The following is an 18,852-nucleotide window of genomic DNA, read 5'->3' as shown; positions in this document are numbered from 1 at the left end:
CCACAGAGAGCTGGGATTTTTCCAAGTCTCGTGTCTCCACTGGGCCATATTCCCAAAGAACCAGCAGCACATCCCGATGAATACAGTGAGTTACGTGGATGGTTGTCAGCTCCACTGCCTGCCTAGAAATCCTGAAACTGCTTCTAAATGCTGCTCCTTCAGCTCCTGGACACCTTCTCACACAGAGCTGGGAAAAAATCCCCTGGCCACCGGCTAAAAGGTGAGTTATGCCAAAGTTAGAGCTCTGTGGGAAATCTCTCTCCCTCCCTGTCCTTTTAATGTATCTGTGCATGGGGGTGTGCATGGATGTGTCTTGTATGCAAAGGAAGGAGCGTGCAAGCAACGTGACTGACACTGTCACTGTCCATGCTATTCCATACCCATGGATACAGAGACATTATGGAAACCCTGGCACAGACAGGGCCTTCTGTCCATGGGTACAGAGACATCCAAGAGCCCCTGGCACACACAGAGCCTTCTGTCCATGGGTACAGAGACATCCAAGAGCCCCTGGCACACACAGAGCCTTCTGTCCATGGGTACAGAGACATCCAAGAGCCCCTGGCACACACAGGCCTGGCACACACAGGCCTGGCAGCACAGGTTGCTTTCCCCACAGGCTGCAGGAGATGAGAACACAACATTTGCCAACACTGACTGCAAGCCACAGCTGCGGGTGCTCCCCGTGAACCTCAGCTCTGGCACCACTGTCTGCCCCAAGCCTCAGGGGCTGCAGTGGGAGCCCGGCTGGGCTCTGCCCTGGGGCCATCCTGCAGGGACAGCTGCAAACAGGGAGCATTCCCTTGCCACCAAGAGCCAAGCCAGGGCTGCAGGGCAGCTGCTCCAGCCCGGACTGCACTGCTGAGTGCTGTGCTCTGGGGCTGGGGCTCCCCGCACAGGGGACTGGACTGGTGTGCCAGAGGAGACAGAGAAGCTGCAGCTTCAGCCTAACTGAGGTGGGTGCGTGGGCTGGGAAGAGTGGGGAGGCTCAAGGGGGATTCACAGAGCTCATCCTGCTGCAAGGACGAGGAAAAAGGAGTGGGAGCTCAGCAGTGAGGAGAGCTGAGGGCTGGAGAGCAGCTCTGAAGGACACTAAAATCCCACTGGATCTCTGAGACATTGCTGCTCCTCAGCCAGTGACAGGATGAGTCCCTAAGCCTGGGGCTCAGCCTTCCACGTGGTGAGGGGCACCAAGGAAGGCAGCAGTGTGATGGAGACTGCCATGGGCTGGGAACTCACTGGGGGAAAAGAGGGAGCAGTTGGGAAGTAAAAGGCAGGTGGGAGAGAGAACTGCTCAGAGAAGGGCTGAGCTACAGCTTGAGCAAGCTGCAAAATGTCATTTGGGGTCATCCCAGATTGATTTCATTTCAGAAGCTATTGAACAAGTTTATTTTTTGGGTGGTGGCATGTTTTCCCTTGGAGGTGTACACTCTGCAGACTTGAGCTATGTTGCTGAAATGCTCAAGCAAGGCTGTGCTGCAGGGCACACCATTTCTTCTTTGGCTGATTCTGGCCCGGTGCTGAGCTCCAGCAGAGCCCTGGCAGAGCCCAGAGCAGCCTCAGCACCCGCAGAGCCCGGCTGCAAGGAGAGAAAGCAGAAAGCGCCCGTCAGCTGAAGGCTCCTGTCCCCTTGTCCCAGCCGCCCGCGGTGCCCAGGCCATGCTGGCCGTGCCCAGAGCGGTGCCCAGAGCTGCCCATCACTGCTGCCTTTGGCAGCAGAGCAGGAGGGCAGGACATGTGCCCAGCCTGCAGCCAGCCACGGCACATCCAGCCCTCAGCAGCTGCCCGGAGCAGGATGCTCCTGTGCTCGCTGCCATCTCCCCAAAGCTCTGATCCCACCATGCCAAGCAGACGGGACCCACCTGACGCCATCCACCGCTGGAAGAAAAGCTGGTCCCAAACGATGTCCTCAGCCTTCTCCAAGGGCACGGCCCATCCACGCCACAGCTGCTCCCAAGCACTTCCCCATCCACACTGGACCCCACCTGGAACGCTTCCTCTAGAAAAACACACAACAAATGATTGAAAATAGATTAGAGACAAAAAGGGGAACAAGAAAAAAGGACAAAAATCTTCTCTCTGTCAGGGGCTTGAGGAAGGCCCAACCCCTGCATGCCAGGGAAAAACCCACCCCTGGGTGAGGGAAGCCCAGGCTTTCTCCCTTCCCCCTGCACTGCCCCCCAAAATAACAGTGATCTCAAAGCAAACAGGGGCAGTGGAACAGCCCAAGCCCTTCCTTGCCTGCAAAGCAAAGCAGCCCCTGCACAGGTTCTGGAGTCCCACCTCTGCTCCCACCATGGGGGTTGGTTTGTGTCGGGCTGGCTGCCCCAGCCCCAGCCCCAGCCCGGGGCATGGTGGGTGCTGGGGGCTGTTGGCAGGGCCAGGAGCCCACTCCCATTTCGTACCCACCCCAGCCCATGCCCCCAGCCCTGCCAAAAGCAGCCTGGCAGCCGACTGAAGGATCAGCTGCATCCGCCCCAGCAAAGGGGGAACCTTTGGCTCCCAGCCAGGCTGAACAATGCCCAAAATCTGGGAGCATCCCCCTGCGTGTGGACTCATCTGCAAATTCCCTGTGGAGCCTGGCTTTGGAGAAGGTGCCAGAATCCAAGTCCATCATCTTCAGCTGGCCAGGCCCAGGAAGAGATTGTCATCCTTGAGGTTGTCCTTGGTGTCTCCAGCAGCAGCAGCCCCACCTGGTGCAGCTTCTCCAGGGGCTCCTTCTCCTTCCCTGGGGCCAGACCAGGCTGTCAGGGTTCTGCCCAGGGCCCCAGCTGTCAGGGAACCCGGACAAGAAAAACCCGGGGGATGGTGGCCACCAGTGCTTGCCACAGCAGGTGTCCAGCTCAGCTCCAGCCCAAGAGCTGCGTGTTCCCTTCTGCTGACCCCTGCTCAGAGCTACAGGCAGCACAAAACCTGTCTGGTTGGCTTTGCCACTGATTGCCAAGAGATGTGTGGAGCTGATACCTGCCAGGCCCCTGGATCCAACTGTGCACGTGGATCTCTCCCATCCTCTAGGGCAGAGGAACACCCTGCACCCAAGGATCGTGGAAAAGCTCTTCTAAGGATGGCCTCTCCAAGGGCTGCATGGACAAACACCTCTTAATGACATCCTGGCACTCTGGGGAGAGAAACCAGGAATCACCAGTCAGTTGGAGAAGTTGCCCCCCTGTTCCCATGCCCAGGCCATGCTGGGTGTGCCCAGAGCTGGGCCTAAACCTCCCCATGGATTCTCTGTTTGGAGGAGAGCAGGAGAGCAGGACTTGTGCCACCTCCTCAGCAGCTGCCAGAGCGGGATGCCCACGAGCTGCTGCTGTCTCCCAGCACTGGTATTGCCCCCGTGGCCAGAGATGAGGATCCACCTTGAGACAGCCGTCGTGGGAACAAGATCCGCCCCCAGATGATCTCCTGGCCCCTCCTGAACGGGTGCTTGCCCATGACCAGGTGGCACAGCAGGAGGCCCAGGGACCAGATGGTCGCTGCCTCGCCGTGGTAGCGATGGTGGTGGATCCACTCTGGTGGGCTGTAGGACAGGGTTCCTGTGGAACACAGACAGAGTTCAGCAGGGGGATGCTGCTGCTCCCAGAGCCTGGCCCCAGCACCCCTGGGCATGCGGGGGCTGCCCCAGTGGCACACGGGGTGACCGCTGCCCTCTCGCCAGCACCTGGGACTTGTGTACAGACTCAGGGCTGGAAAAGAAGCCACTGGTGCTGAAAGAGGGCAGCAGAAACCCTGGGAAGGCCCAACCATGATACACAAAAGAAAAACTCATCCAGTGGTGGAGAAACCCGCTCTACTCCCTGCCTGCACAGCCCCCCAAAAATGTTAACAAGCCAAGGCCAACAAGGGGAGCAGAGCAGTCCAAGCCCATCGTTGCCTGCACACCAAACTGTCCAGGGCACGGGGTCAGACCCCCCTCTCTGCTACCCCCATGGGTGTTTTTGTCAGGCTGGCTGCCCCAGCTCCAGCCCCAGCCCAGGGCACAGTGGGTGCTCAGGGCTGTCAGCAGGGCTGGGAGCTGGACCCCCTCACACCCCCACCCAAATCAACCTGGCTCCAGCATTAATCCCATCCCAGCTGCAACAGGGGGAGCCCCGGTGCTACACCCCGGCTGGGCCATGAGATGCCCAGGAGCATCCCCTGGCAGGGCTCACCTGCAAACTGGGTGTAGGCTGTGTCTTGGAGGAAGGCGCCACAGCCAAAGTCGATCAGTTTCAGCTGCCCGGTGGCCAGGTCGAGCAGGATGTTCTGGGGCTTGATGTCCCTGTGCAGGACCCCGCAGCTGGTGCAGTGCCGCACGGCCTCCAGCACCTGGCGGAACAGCCCCCGCGCCTCCTCCTCCGGCAGGAACCTCCGCTCCGCCAGGAAACCCGACAGGTCCTGGCACCGCTCCGGGCGCTCCAGCACCAGCAAGAAGCTGTCGGGGAGCTCGAGCCACTCCAGGAGCTGAATGACACCAGCGCAGCCAGAGGCCACCTTGGCCAGCAGCACGATCTCCAGGGGTGCGCTGGTGCCGTCGGGCTGCGGGAGGAGCGCGATGCCGTCAGTGGGGCTGAGGCCGTGCCGGGGCTGGGGAAGCCCTCAGCCAGCCCGGGATGCTCTGCATGCCCCGCTCAGCCCACGCCCGCTCTCCCTGCAGGGCTCCCGGCAGCTCCCACCCTGCCGGGCCCCGGCTCATCCCCGCCCGGCACGGCCCGGCTTCTGCCGCTGGCCCCGTTCACTCACCAGCTCGCCCCAGTGCCGGATGCGATCCCGCGGCACCCTTTTGATGGCCACCTGCGAGCAAGGGAGAGCAGTGGGTTCAGCTCGCCCCCCGCCTAGCCCAACCCCATCCTCCTCCTCCTCCTGCTCCTCCTCCTCCTGCGCCCGCCGCCGGCCCCGCCGCTCACCGGGGCGCCGTCCGAGAGCCGCGTGGCCGCGAAGACGCTGCCGAAGCCGCCGCTGCCCAGCAGCGAACCCAGCCGGTACCGCTCCTGCAGGGCCTCCTGCGCCTTCCCTGCGGGTGGGACGCGGCTGTCAGCGCTCGGCCCGGGGCCAGGAGCGGCCCCCGAGCGCCCCCCGAGCGCCCCGGGCCGGCCATCCCCAGGCGTTCTCTGCTGGCAACGGGACAGCGGCGGCTCGGGGCCGGCGGCCGCGCTGCCGAGCGGCGGAGCTCGGGCCGGGGAAGCCGCAGCGGAGGCGGCGGCAGCGGCCGCGCCGCCTGTGTCCTCCGCGGGGCCCGGGAGGAGCCGGGGCCGGGGCCGGGACTGGAGCCCACGTCGGGGCCGGGGCCGGGCTCGGGCCAGGCGGAGCCAAAGGGCGGCGATGCCGCCCCAGCCCCAGGCACTGATGCCCGCCCAGCAGCGCCAGCGCCAGCACGGCCAGAGCCGGGCGGGGGAGAGACCGCGGCGGGACGGCCGGGGACGGGGACGGGGACGGGGCCGGGGACGGGACAGCCCCGCCCGGGGCCGGGGGCGGGCCGGGGGCATGGCCCGGCCGGGCATGGGGAGAGAGAGACTGGGAGGGGAGGGGACAGCGGGAACGGGAGAGCGGGAGAGGCTGCGGGACAGCGGGAGAGGGAGAGGAGGAGCAAGAGGGACTCCACAAAGTCGCTGCTTTCGCTGCTTTTGCTGCTGCTGCCGCTGCTGCCGCTGCTGCCGCTGCAACTGAAGCAACTGAAGCTCCGGGGCCGTTTGTCCCCGTGTCCGTTTGTCCGTTGCCCGCTCGCCCCCGCGCCCAGCCCCGCGCTCCCCGGGGGCAGCCCCTGAGCCTGCCCAGTGAGCCCCTGAGCCATGGACAGTGAGACTTGGACTGCCTGGGAAATTGTTCTGGCTGTGATGGCCCTGGCAGGGCCAGCCCAGAGGCTGCAGGGCTGGACCTTCATGCATTGGAATTAGTTAGGATAAATCAGAAGCAAATGAGAGTTAACAGTACAGGAACAGGAATCCAGATTCCTCCAGGACACTTTGGTTCCATAACTGCTCACTGGAGCTTGGCCTTGCAAAGTGCTCATGTCATGGGAGGAGGAACTGATGCAGATTATCAAGGAGAAACTGAAGGAAATTGGTTAAACAATAGTGAACAACATTGGATTGTTCAAACCCATGACAGGGTAGCACAATTATTGATATTGTCAGTTTTTAAAACAATTGGGGGAAAAGAGATCCACCTCAAATCACTGCTGTTGGTGGAGATAAAGGGTTTGGGTCCAGCAGTGCTAAGAATGGAACCAGAGTGTGGGTCCAGAGGCCAAAAGGCCCTCCCGAGGCAGCTGAAGGAACAGCTCCTGGGAAAGACAGCACTGTTTGAATCCTGAAAGCTGGGCAGGAACAATGGGAATGTGTCCCTGCAGCCAAGTGCTCTGTGTGAGAACAAGTAGATATTACAGGATACTGTTTTACACATCCTGCCAGACCAAATCTCTCTGTTTGTCCCAATGGACAAGCAAAGGACCTCGGGGGCATTATTCTGGAATTAAAAAGGTGCCAGCTCCATGGACAACGGAATTATTGTCCTTATCCCGCATGAGATTGAGGAAAAAGAATGATTAACTTTGTCACTGAAGTCACTGTGATCCTTGCAGTGTGAGCACTTGGTGTGTTATAATTCTGTCTTCGAGTTGTTGTGACACTTCATGCTGGAAATGGAGACTTGTCTAAAAAGAGACACAGTCTCAAGAAAAAAAGGGGTATTTGATAAAGAAGAGAGAATAGCATCTAATTAGGCATGTTTTAAAAGGAATCAAATGATAGCTCTGAGTAATTGAAATGAACAGGGCTAATGCCTTTATTAATGTTCAGCTCTTTATTAAAAAGATCAGCTGGGCAGGGGGCTCGACGCAGAGCTCGCCCCCGCGGTCGTAGCTTTCCCAGGCAGCCGAAAGGAAGGAGGCGTGCAGAGTCGGTCACTGGAGTCCCGAGCAGCAGCTGTTCTTTCTTCTTTCCTTGTGGCACATCAGTGGCCCGAGGATGAGGAGGCGTGGTGTGCAGAGTCTGTTGCTGAAGTCCAGAACAACAGCTGTCCCCGCTCCTTCCGTGGTGGCAGCACCAGGGCTCTGTCTCTGTCTTCCTGCTTCACAGAGCCTGACATAGTCTGTTCCTTCTTAGGTGATGGCGACAGTTAAAAGTCAATCAGGGGATGTGTTTCCCTCTTCCTCAGCTAGGGCATTTGCCTAGACCCCTCTACTGTGTTCAGTTTTTGATTTATATTCTTTTTTTCCTCCTAAAAATACTCCGATGACCCTAAGGGGTTTCTATTTGCATGTTAGTCTCAGAGTGGCAGCGTGGAGGGGTGGGAGGCCGGTTGTCCCCAGGTAGTTTAGAGAAAACAAACAGAGCAATTAGCTAATTAGCATTTCAATATCGGTACCTAGCTAGAGTTAGTCATTTTCTTTCAGTGTTGCCATGGGAACTAGGAAAGCCCTGCCCGCGTTTCTGGGGAACACCTGGAAACTGTTCATAACACTGCTAGATACTGTAGGGCAGCAGGCAGAGGAAGGGGGGCAGGGAGATAAACCAGCAGCCATCCCCATCACTCAGGCTGCAGCCAACAGCCCAGGCTCGAAGCCAGCAGCTAAACCAGACTGTGAGCCTCAACCAATGGCTGTTGCTACTAGCACGAGAAGTGGAAAGTGCACAGACAAGACAGATTGACCAGTGGATGATGCTGATGACACGTCCGATCCCCTGGAAGGAACCTCTAAGACATATGCCCAAGGAAAGAAGGATAACCAGGCTTAGAGGGGCCCTGCCTCTAGCCAGGTAGAGGTGAGGGAAAACCGAGTTTTCTGGACTGTGTGTATCCGTTGGCCTGGCACATCAGAACCACAGAAATATAAGGCTTTGGTTGATACTGGTGCACAATGCACATTGGTACCATCAAGACATGTGAGGGCAGAACCTGTCTGGATCGCTGGCGTGACAGGGGGATCACAGGACTTTACCTTGGTGGAAGCTGAGGTGAGCCTGACCGGAAATGAGTGGAAAAAACACCCTATTGTGACTGGCCCAGAGGCCCCATGCATTCTGGGCATAGATTACCTCTGAGGGGGGTATTTTAAAGACCCAAAAGGACTCAGGTGGGCATTTGGGATAGCAGCTGCAGTGACAGAGAGCATCCAGCAATTGAACACCTTGCCTGGTCTGTCTGAGAATCCAAATACAGTAGGACTTCTGAAGGGAGAAGAGCAAAAGGTACCAATTGCCACTTCAACAGTGCATCGCTGACAGTACAGAACAACTCGAGATGCTGTGGTTCCCATCCATAAGATGATTCGAGAGCTGGAGAGCCAAGGGGTGGTCAGCAAAACCCACTCACCCTTCAACAGCCCCATCTGGCCTGTGCGTAAATCTGAAGGAGAATGGAGATTGACTGTGGACTACCGTGCCCTAAATGAGGTGACTCCACCGCTGAGCGCTGCTGTGCCGGACATGCTGGAACTCCAGTACGAGCTGGAGTCCAAGGCAGCACAGTGGTACGCCACTATTGACATTGCTAACGCGTTTTTCTCCATTCCTCTGGCAGCAGAATGCAGGCCTCAGTTTGCCTTTACGTGGAGGGGAGTGCAGTGTACCTGGAACCGACTGCCCCAGGGGTGGAAGCACAGTCCTACCATCTGCCATGGACTGATCCAGGCTGCACTAGAAAAGGGTGAGGCTCCAGAACATTTACAGTATATCGATGATATCATTGTGTGGGGAAACACAGCAGCAGAAGTGTTTGAGAAAGGAGAGGAAATCATCCGAATCCTCCTGGAAGCTGGTTTTGCCATCAAGAAGAGTAAAGTTAAGGGACCTGCTCGAGAGATCCAGTTCCTGGGAGTGAAGTGGCAAGATGGACGGCGTCAGATTCCTACGGATGTCATCAACAAGATCACAGCTATGTCCCCACCAACCAACAAGAAGGAAAGGCAAGCTTTCTTAGGCGCCATAGGTTTTTGGAGAATGCACATTCCTGAGTACAGTCAGATTGTGAGCCCTCTTTACCTGGTCACCCGCAAGAAGAACGATTTCCACTGGGGCCCTGAGCAGCAACAAGCTTTCTCCCAGATTAAGCAGGAAATTGCTCATGCAGTAGCCCTTGGCCCAGTCAGGACGGGACCAGAGGTTAACACCCGAGGCTCTACCAATCGAGTGGGCCCTGCCCAATCTGAGCCTTTGCATATAGTAGATGGAGACAAAGTCCCAGTGGTGCATGTCAGAGGTTTGTTAGGGAAGACAGTGTGGATCAATTCTGCCTCGAGTACAGAAACCCAATCGTGGGATTGTCTTTGCTCAGGGACCAGGTTGCACATGGTGGATAATGCAGAAAGATGGAAGAACACGATGTGTACCTCAGGGAGACTTGATTGTTGGGTGAGAACTATGTGTAAATACCACTGTTTGCTGAATGTTACTACCATTATCTTTGTATAGCTGTATATTGGATGTGTTTGTAGAGTTAGAATATATATATTAGTTTTAGTAGTAACCTGACGATATGGGGATAAGGGATGGAATATCCTAGGTTGACTGTATGATGCTTTTATCGCCAATCGTCTGTTCTGTTTATGCTGAATAATAACTTTTGCACCTTTAAGACTTGTTCCAGGAGTGAAGGGAGGGAGAAGAAGAGCAGAGTTGGTTTTCAGAAACTGCACTCACTCCTCCACATTCCTGCTCCTGGACTGTGTTGTCTGCAGATGGACAGACAGCGAGACAGAGCTCTCCTTTGCTTTTTAGTTAGTTCTAGCTAGCTGAGGCGAAGAAGTTCCCTGGACTGTGGCTTTTCCTTTTCTTTGGGCCTGCTCAAACCTGCTCTGGACTGAACACCAAGAAGAGCACCGGCAGCTCGCACCTGTGGCCCAGCGGGCTGGGCCTGGGCCGTGGCATTTCCAGCGCCAGAGGGACTGATCAAAGACTGAGTGAGCCGAGCTGCAGCCCGGGCAGGGGGGGATTTTTCTGAGTTTTTCTCTCTTTTAAAGCGGCAAGAAGTTTCGTTGTTTAATATTGTTTAGGTTTTCTTGTTTAATAAACAGTTTTTTCCACTTTTCTCCAGGGAAGTATTTTTCCCCAAACCGGTTGTGGGAGGGGCCAATTGAATCTGCCTTCTAGAGGAACCCCTTTGGGGATTCTCTCCCAAATTTACCCTGAACCAGGACAATGGCCACACGGAGCAACTGGAATTTTGAATTTAATGTTGCATCCACCTGTACTTTTGTTAGTTTTGGCTATGTTCTGCCTACTGTTTATAATCATCCTGTATATCCTGTCAGAAGATAAACCAAATTATATCCATCCAACATGTAAATCACATACAATGAACTCAGTGCATGAAATGCTCTATAATTGCAGTATTTCTGAACCATAAATGAGAAAACCTATCCATTAACTGTACCCTTACCTCTAATCCGCAATACACCACATATTTATGACAAACACACAAGAGATAACTGTATTACCACTCGAGGAGTTGGTAATTTGTATTAAATGCAGCCACAGGGTAAAGGGACTCAAAGCTGGGCACAGGATATGAGGTGTGGCCTCCCCAGTGCCCAGCACAGAGGGACAATCACAGCCCGGTCGTGCTGCCCACACAATTGCTGACACAGAATACCAGGATTCCCCTGGCATATTCCTGACCAGAATCCCGCCGTCCCTTTTCCCTCCTTTGTTATTAAACTTTTTTAAAAACACACTTTTATAGTCTTTCACAGTAGCCATCAGAGTAATTTCAAATGGAGCTTTTGCCTTCCTGATGATCTTTCTACAGGAGGTCAGGGCTGAGGGCTGGGACCCAGGGTGGGCTGGGTGGGAAAAGCACTTTGGCACTTTGGCACAGGGATTCCTTGGGGATGTTTAGGGGAGGAACAAAGGTGGGACAAGAGGCCTCTGGGAGAAAGGGCAGCCATGCCCACCAGGCCTTTGTGACCTGCAGTGACATGGTGCCCAGAGGCCATTGTGACACCGGTGCATGTCATGACCCTTGGGGCTGCCAATCCCTGCAGGGGCCACTCCCACGAGAGCAGCTCTCTGAGGAGGCAGCAGCTTCTCTGGAGGCAGCAGCTCCCCTGGGTGATTGTGGCCAGTGTTCACCAGAGCACTGCCACAATGCTGAAGGAGGAGGAGGAGAATGCCCACGGCCGGCCCCGTGAGGGGCGGCCACTCAGGCCCAAGCAGCAAAAGGTGAGGGACAGGGACGGAGGGACAGCTTGCAGAGGGACAGCCCTGGGGCAGGGACAGCCAGGCCTGGCACCAGGCCATGCTCTGTGGAAGGAACAGCTCTGGGATGGCCCAGGCACAGCAATGCCCCAGAGGCAGCGAGCCCAGCTGGGAACCCGGCCCAGCCTGGCTGCTGTGGCCAGCACCGGCCGTGGGGCCAGGCCCGGCCTTGCAGGCACATGGGGGACGCTGTGCCCGCACAGCCGCCTCCATCCCGTGCCTCCTCCTGCTTCCCACAGGTGACCCACAGGCAGCCACAGGCGGCACCTCAGGTCACCTGGAGGAACAACACGCCACACAGCAGTGTCACACGGCCACAGAGACTGTCCGTGTCGGACCTGCCGCCTCTCTATGGCCCTCAGTTGCCGCTGGTACCTCCCTGCCAGCTCAGCCCTGAAATGCAAAGAGCAGCCTCTGCGAGGGTCAAGCTGCCCCATCTGCCAGCTGCAGCACCAGGAGCAGCCCCTGGGTTTTCTCCTGGAGCCACAGCTCGTGCTGTGGGCCCCATGGCCAGAGGCCAGCCAGAGATGGTGCCACCCTCACCACGGGGCACTCTGGCTGCTGGTGGGGCCTGGGAAATGCCTTCCCTGGCAAGGAGAACAGAAGGGCTCTGGCGTGGCTCAGCAGCAAGGCAGGGCCATCACCTGCCACCCGTGCCACCCGCACACGGCCTGCAGATCCGCACTGGGACCCAGCCGGCTTGGAAGCACCTGGGGCACTCTGAGATAGAGGAGCTCATCAAGGTGAAGGAAGGGCTTGGGGGCAACACCTGCAGTGACCTGTTTAGAGACCTGGGCCCATACCTGTGTGAGAACAGGTCCGTCAAGTCCACCTTGAGAACCCCCAAGTGGTTAAGTGCCCGCCAAGAGGCAGAGGGAATTCGTCGGCCAGCCCAGCAAACTGCACGGCACAAGCGGCTGTGCCCAGAGGATGAGGAGGCTTTGATGCAGCGTCTGCGGAAAAAGAGGGAGGAGCTGGAAGACAAAGTCCATGAAGAGATGTTTAGAGCCATCTTCTCCTCCTTGGACGACGCAGAAAGCCCCATGAGGTCCAAGTGCATCCTCAAGGATGCATCAAGCCTCACCCTGGAGCCAGCTGCAGGCCCCTGGGTCCCGCACAGCACTTGCAGTATGATCGCTGATGCCGCAGGAGAGACACAAACGTCCTCAGAACTTGTGTCTCTTGACCAGTTGCTGGCTGAGCTGGGCCCTGTCTGGGACAACTCGCTGTCATGCAATGCCCTCAAGGACTCCACGGGAGAGAGAGAAAACAACGCAGGGATTGCACATCCTGACCTGCTGGCAGGCCTGTGCCCTGTCTCTGGTGACTCGCCATCCTGTACCTTTCTAGACGAGCTCCTGGAAATGTGGGAGGAAGAAGAGCTCCAAGAGAGAGCAGTGGCAGGAGAGAGTGACAGTGAGGCAGAGAGCCCGTTGCCTCTCCCGCTGCAAGAGGAGGAAGCAGAACCCCCAGCTTCTCCCGTGGACAGCGATCCCTGCATCGAGCTGCACAGTGAGCCCCTCCCCACGGCCTCACTCGAAGACCCAAAAATGTCTGTGGGTTGTCCCTTGCCTGCTGACCCTGCGGACGAGGCCGAAGAAGCTGGCAAGGAGGCTGCCCAGGCCACCCCTCCCCAGGAAAAGCTCTGCAGGGATGAGGCACTGGCAGGAGCTGGCCCGGTGCCTGCCCAGCCCCTGGCACGCTGCGTTCCTGCCTGCCCCGCTGGCAGCGCAGCCGTCCCGCAGCCCCCGGCCCCACGGCGATGGCGCTCCATGGCCAAGACGGCCCGGCGGGCTCTGCGCCGCCTTTTCTCCTTCAGCTGCCTCAGGGGGCAGCCGGAGGAGTGAGCCCAGGGCCAGCACCAGGACGATGCCCAAAGGATCACCCTGAGGATGCTCAGCTCCCAGGGGCAGCGGCAGCTCCCAGAGCTAACGGCATCAGGGAGAGAAAAACCCTGGGTACACACCGATGGATGGGTGGGTGGCACCCAAGGCAGGGTGACAAGGACCAACGTGACACTGCTGGAGACAAGTGTCTGGACCTGTCCTTTGTTTGATCACTTCTCCACCGCACCGCAACCTCGCTTTCCCCCTCTTTCCTTCTCACTCTCCTGTTTCCAGTCCCTTTCAATCTCCCTACCCCACATTTATTGTTAAATAAAATCCCAATTGTAGACTTTTGTACATCATCTCCATGGCACCTTAATTCACGCAGAGGCATCTCCCACTAATCAAATCTTAATGGGGGCACACTTGTGCACACAGCACTCCAGGCGTGACCACACCAGTGCCCAGCACAGGGGGACAATCAGAGCCCAGTTGTGCTGCCCACACCATGGCTGACACAGAATGCCAGGATGCCCCTGGCATATTCCTGAGCACAATTCCACTCCCCCCCACTCCCCTAGGAAATAATGAATGGACATTTTCCTTGGCCCTCCTTTGTTATTAATCTTTTTAAAAACACACTTTTTATAGTCTTCCACAGTGGCCACCAGATTAAGTTCAAATGGAGCTTTTGCCTTCCTGATGGTCTTTCTACAGGAGGTCAGGGCTGAGGGCTGGGACCCAGGGTGGGCTGGGTGGGAAAAGCACTTTGGCACTTTGGCACAGGGATTCCTTGGGGATGTTTAGGGGAGGAACAAAGGTGGGACAAGAGGTCTCTGGGAGAAAGGGCAGCCATGCCCACCAGGCCTTTGTGACCCGCGGTGACATGGTGCCCAGAGGCCATTGTGACACCGGTGCATGTCATGACTGTGAAAAATGCGTATTTTATGATTGACTTTACGCACGAGGCACAGAAAGGTTTCTTGCCAACAAACACAAGTTGAACATTGGAACAGTTTAATAACCATCCCAGCTCTTCCCTCAGCTCTCTGTGATGTCCCAGCAGCATCTGACATGTCCCCCATCCCCAAGGGATTTCTGTACAGGAACAGTTTTAGACAAAGACACAAGAAAAGGTAATTTTGTGATAGATATAAATACAATGATGATGTTGTCTAATGTGATCTTTATTTGAACTTCAGAAAGATTGGACAACTCCCTGAAGCTCCAAGCATGAAACCAGTCAGTTGAGAGGCACTTGAATGACCAGAAAGCATCTGGAGGAGGAAATGTGGGAGCAGCAGGAAGGGCATAGATCCAGCTGGTCTAGTGAAGAGATGGCCTTAGTCATGGCCATTTCAACAGGAGAGTTGGAAACACCTGAAGGAATAGGGAGAGGAAATAATAAACAGCATATTGGTGACACAAGTAGAAGGCAAGATCAGTATTTCTCCTCCTGCCATCAGTACACCTCCATGAAATTCCTGTTCCTGGAGGGAAAATTTTGCTGTTTCTTAAAAGTGCTCAAGTGAGCCAGATAATAAAGATTTACTTGTATAATATGAAATGTAGAAGTATGAACACCTGTGCCCCTTTCCAGGCAGACATCAGCTGTGTGCCCATGAACAGGCAGTGCCACTTGTGCCCTGAGGTGCCCAGCTGGAATTGCATCTCTCAGAGAGGAGGTGAGGGAGAGCAGAGCACCTTGCAAGCTGCAGGTCCCTGCCAGCCCCGCAGGGCTCCTGTGCCATCAACATCTGCTCTGCTCCAGGCTGAAACAGGGCCCAGCACGGTGCCGGGATCATCAGAGAGCTGAGGTGTGTGCTGGAATTCCATGCCCTCCCCATGGCACAGCAGCCCTGCATTTCCCTGCTCCAGCCTTGGTCTCCAGCACAGCCATGGAGGCTCTTTGGGCTCCTGAGTGTTCCTGCAGCCCCCAAGGGCAGCTGAGCTCTGCCTTTGGCACAGTCAGCCCTGGCCAGCGCAGGCCACGCTCAGCAATTCCTTGTCTGTGGCCGGCCTTGCTGCCAGCCCCGGCAGCGGCTGCGTGGCCCCTTGGTGGCCCTGTGCTGGCCCAGCCATGGTGCCACAGCCCCTGTGCAGGCCCAGCCCAGGACAGGAGCATTGCGGCTGGGAACGGCCCCTGTGCCGTGGTGCCCACAGCAGCCTTGGGGCTCTGTGCCCCATGGCCTCCCTGCTGGGCAGCCTCTGCCAGCTCCTGCCCAGCCCGTGGCACCTGTGGGGCTGCACAGACAGCCCTGCCCCGGGCTCTGCCGGCCTCTGGGCCAGCAGAGAGGCCGGCCAGGGCTGGCCATGGCCGGGAACAGGCCCTGAGCCCCGCAGGAGGATGGAGCTGGGCCACAGCCAAACTCAGCCCAGGCCAAAGCTGGGCTCAGCAGCCAGGGCTGCCAAGGGCTGGCGACAGAGGCTGGCGCTGACAAATGTCCTGGGCCCCCTCCCTGCTGTGTCCATGCCCCCAAGGGCACAGAGCAGCCTCCTCTCTCGGGCACTTGCCTGTTTTCAATGCCTTGCACAGGCGCTGGCCCTGCCCCACAAGGCCTGGGCTGAGTCCTGCCCCTGCACGCTCAGCCAGGCTGAGATGGACACTGCTGGTTTCTGGGCCAGGCTCTCGGAGCCCAGCCCAGCTCCCTGCAAGCTCTGCCAGCTGCCCTGAGCTCTGTGCAGCACCAAGGGCCTCTCCCCAGCACAGCCCAGCCGGCTCTGGCCCCACAGCTCTGCTCAGGCCAGGCTGCTCTGGCCACTGGCCCCACGGCCTCAGCCCCTGCCAAGGGCACAGCAGCAGCTGCAGCTCAGCCAGGACTCAGCCCCAGCCATGGGGGAAGGGGCTTGCCCAAGGCACAAGGAGGCTCCCTGGCTGCCCTGCTCCCCTCGGCCTCAGCTGCTGAGAGCTCTGCAGCCCCTGCTGCCATCCCATCTGCCCAGGCCAGCACAAGAGCCCCGGCCTTGGGGCCCTCCAGAGCTGCTCCTGCTCCAGGCCCAGGGCCCATCCCAGAGCTGGGGCAGCCACAAAGCTCTGCCCATTTCTGCTCATTGCTGCTCTGATGGGGATGGATCCTCAGCCCCTTGGAGGTTGTGGATTAATTTTCCTACTCCAGAGGCCTCTTCATTCTTGAGCTCTTCAGTTCAGGAATTCAGTGACAAAAGGTTCATAAAGATTTGTTCAAAGCAGCTGAACAAGAAAAACTGCCGGAAAAAATTGAAGATTTCAATTCTTCTGTGGTTAAGTAGCCAGATTTCAGAAGTGTATTCCACGTGAATATACTATATTTAAAACAATGCAGAGATAATTGTTCTTTTCCTGTTTATAGATTGGTATCAGCAATGTCCATTTTATATTGACCCCCAGCACCTTCTAATGCAGTCTGAACAGGTATGAAAATGAAGACCCTTCATGGCTGACAATAACACTTTGTCCCCACCCCCTCCCCACCATTTCCCTCATCCAGCTCCTGGCACTCAGAGCAGCTGAGGAATGGAGTCACATCCAGGGCTGTCCCCAGGGCTCAGGATTGGGTCCAGGTCAGTGAAATCTCTTTATTGCTGATCTGGACGAGGCCATCGAGGGCACCCTCAGGCGGTTCCAGGTGAGCCCAGGTTGGGTGGGAGTGTGGCTGTGCTGGAAGGCAGGAAGCTCTGCAGAGGGATCTGGACAGGCTGGAGCCATGGGCCCAGGACAATGGGATGAGGTTCACCAAGGCCAAGGGCCGGGTCCTGCCCTGGGCTCACAACCACCCCAAATCCCTGGCCGTGCCCTGCCCCTGATCCCCATAGCCTGTCCTGTTTCCTTCATCCCTGCATTGCCAGGGACTTTCTGGGACAAGGCAGCTCTGCTCTGGGGATGGAGGGAGCTCCAGGTGCCACCACTGCAGTGGGAACCACAACTCATCAGGTTTGTGTCCTTTGGGGGTCAGGAACTGGTGAGACTCAGAGGCACAGAAAGTTTCTCCTCATGGCCAACAGACCACAGCTGAACAGGACACAATTTAATAACAATCACACTCTTCTCTGAGTTATGTGCAATGTCCCAGCAGTGTCTGATGAGTCCACCAGCCACAAGTGATTTCCATAATAAAATTGATTTTAGACAAACGTGGTTCTGTGATAGATATAAACACAATTAAGTTCTTGTATCAGGATGCTCATCCTGGAGTGGGGGCAAAACAGCTCAAACAATTCCTGATTTGCAAAGCTGTCAGTGGTTGATGGAGAAGGGAGGTCAGGCTGCTTTCTGTGTTGAGGAAATGCTGAAACCAGCCTGACTCATTTCATCTCCTCCTGCCCTGGCTGATCTCCCCTCTTTCCCCTTCCACCCATTGGCTTTTGTCTCCCACCAGGCCCCCCGGTGAATAGCCTGGCTCTGTGTTCTCCATCCCCTCCTCGCTGGCACTGCCAGGCTGGGATGAGGAGCCCCTCAGCCTTCCCTGCTCTGGGCTGGACAAGCCCAGCTCCCTCAGCCTCTGCTCACAGCCCAAGGGCTCCAGCCCCACCTTGGAGGCCCTTCCCTAAGCCTGCTCCAGCTGCCAGACATCTTTCCTGCCCTGAGGAACCCAACCCAGGCCACAGGGACCTGGATAATCCACGGCCTTGATGTCCTGGTCACACAGCCCTGGCCCCTTTTCCCTGTGTCAGGCTCTGGGGTGGATCCTGTGGAACATCCTTTGGTGGAGGCTGTGGCTCCAGGTGGGCCGGGGGGATAGCGGGGGACAGGGACCCCGCTGGGCATGAACAGCATTGGACTTGTTAGGAGAAACTGTGAGGGGGAGCTGGGGCGGAGTGACCAACCCAGTGACCTCACAGAGCCCTCCTGGGATGTCACACATCCCCTCTGAGATGTCACAGCCAGCTCTGTGATGTCACAGAGACAGTCTATGATGTAATAGCTTCTCAATGACCTCACATAACCCCCTCTGTGATGTCATAATCTGCTGTGTGATGTCACAGAAATATCGGTGATGTCACAGAGGCAGTTGATGATGCCGTAGCTGCTCAATGACATCACATAACCCACTCTGTGATGTCATATCCCACTCCGTGACCTCATTTTACCAGATGATAAATTGTCTCCACCTCGTGAGCTGACACCTGGAGCTTGTTCTCCAAAACCCCAGGCCTATGGAAACCACACAATGCCCATTGTGTGAGAGGGGGAGCTGGAAGTTCACCAGCCTCAGTGTCCTGCCAGCTCAGCCAGGCCCACGGGAACATTGGGGTCCACGACCACCAGGGACCACCAGAGAGACCCCCAGGACAGAAGAGAGCATGGGTAAAGAGGAGGGGAAATATGTTAATGATTTTGGGGAAATGATTATCATCTGTGTGTTTAGTCCCGGGCAATCAATGAATATGTGTGCAAAATACAGAATATGAACAGAAACTTTCCTGCACTCAGCATGCTCGGCTTTGAGAAGAGCTATCCCCCGTGCATCCGGCTGAATAAAGAATGCTGCTTCTTAATGCTGCACTGGGGCTAAGGAGTTTTTATTTTTCCAAATTTTTGGTAACTCCCACTCTCAAGGAAAGCTCTGTCTCCTGCTGCTCACAAACAGAGTAGGGCTGGTGGCAGATGTGGGGGTCGGAGGCTGCCTGGGGCACAGTGACCATGAAATAATCAAGTTTTCAGTATTCTGTGAAAGAAGGAGGGGCAGCAACAAAACCTCACCACTGGAATTACGGAGGGCAGACCTGGGTCTATTGAGGATGCAGATTTGGAGAGTAGGGAATCAGGTACTGATTTTTTAAAGGAAACATCCCTTAAAAATAAAGGGGTCCAGGAAGGATAGACACACTTCAAGAAAGTAATCTAAAGGGGGAAGGAGCAGCCTGTCTCTCTG

General features: G+C 56.7%; 2 protein-coding genes and 1 pseudogene across 5 annotated transcripts; 1 reads left to right on the top strand and 2 right to left on the bottom strand.

Annotated features, from left to right (window-relative positions):
- LOC128782904 (zinc finger protein 271-like) overlaps window positions 1–18,852 on the bottom strand; it is a 510,341-nt pseudogene that overhangs the window by 263,535 nt on the left and 227,954 nt on the right.
- LOC128782912 (serine/threonine-protein kinase pim-1-like) lies at window positions 1,322–6,046 on the bottom strand. 4 transcript variants are annotated; one of them, XM_053933427.1, is made up of 7 exons: window positions 4,887–6,046; window positions 4,723–4,773; window positions 4,152–4,518; window positions 3,360–3,536; window positions 2,965–3,118; window positions 1,863–2,771; window positions 1,322–1,579 (listed from the first exon to the last, which is right to left on the bottom strand). In XM_053933427.1, the coding sequence occupies exons 1-5, from the start codon at window positions 5,862–5,864 to the stop codon at window positions 3,012–3,014; spliced, it is 1,680 nt and encodes a 559-aa protein (XP_053789402.1). In that variant the 5' UTR covers window positions 5,865–6,046; the 3' UTR covers window positions 1,322–1,579; window positions 1,863–2,771; window positions 2,965–3,011. The 4 variants fall into 4 exon arrangements, with proteins under 4 accessions (XP_053789402.1, XP_053789404.1, XP_053789401.1 ...); XM_053933429.1 differs by having other exon boundaries at window positions 1,863–2,728; window positions 2,969–3,118; XM_053933426.1 differs by having other exon boundaries at window positions 1,325–1,579; window positions 1,863–2,728.
- Window positions 10,686–13,357, top strand: LOC128782909 (uncharacterized). Its single transcript, XM_053933423.1, has 2 exons — window positions 10,686–11,138; window positions 11,414–13,357. Exons 1-2 carry the CDS (start codon window positions 10,932–10,934, stop codon window positions 13,019–13,021), a joined length of 1,815 nt encoding a protein of 604 aa, XP_053789398.1. The 5' UTR covers window positions 10,686–10,931; the 3' UTR covers window positions 13,022–13,357.

The sequence above is a fragment of the Vidua chalybeata genome (genome assembly GCF_026979565.1).
Source record: "Vidua chalybeata isolate OUT-0048 chromosome W unlocalized genomic scaffold, bVidCha1 merged haplotype SUPER_W_unloc_5, whole genome shotgun sequence".
Classification (NCBI taxonomy): Eukaryota; Metazoa; Chordata; class Aves; order Passeriformes; family Viduidae; genus Vidua; species Vidua chalybeata.
This window is presented reverse-complemented; position numbering and strand designations above follow the sequence as displayed.

Coding starts and splice junctions, on each gene's coding strand:
- LOC128782912 (XM_053933427.1), bottom strand. CDS start 5,864: ATGCATGAAGGTCCAGCCCTGCAGCCTCTGGGCTGGCCCTGCCAGGGC. Junction 3,537..4,151: donor AGCCTACACCCAGTTTGCAG/GTGAGCCCTGCC, acceptor TGTGTTCCACAG/GAACCCTGTCCTACAGCCCA. Junction 3,119..3,359: donor CCCACGACGGCTGTCTCAAG/GTGGATCCTCAT, acceptor TTCTCTCCCCAG/AGTGCCAGGATGTCATTAAG.
- LOC128782909 (XM_053933423.1), top strand. CDS start 10,932: ATGACCCTTGGGGCTGCCAATCCCTGCAGGGGCCACTCCCACGAGAGC. Junction 11,139..11,413: donor TCAGGCCCAAGCAGCAAAAG/GTGAGGGACAGG, acceptor TGCTTCCCACAG/GTGACCCACAGGCAGCCACA.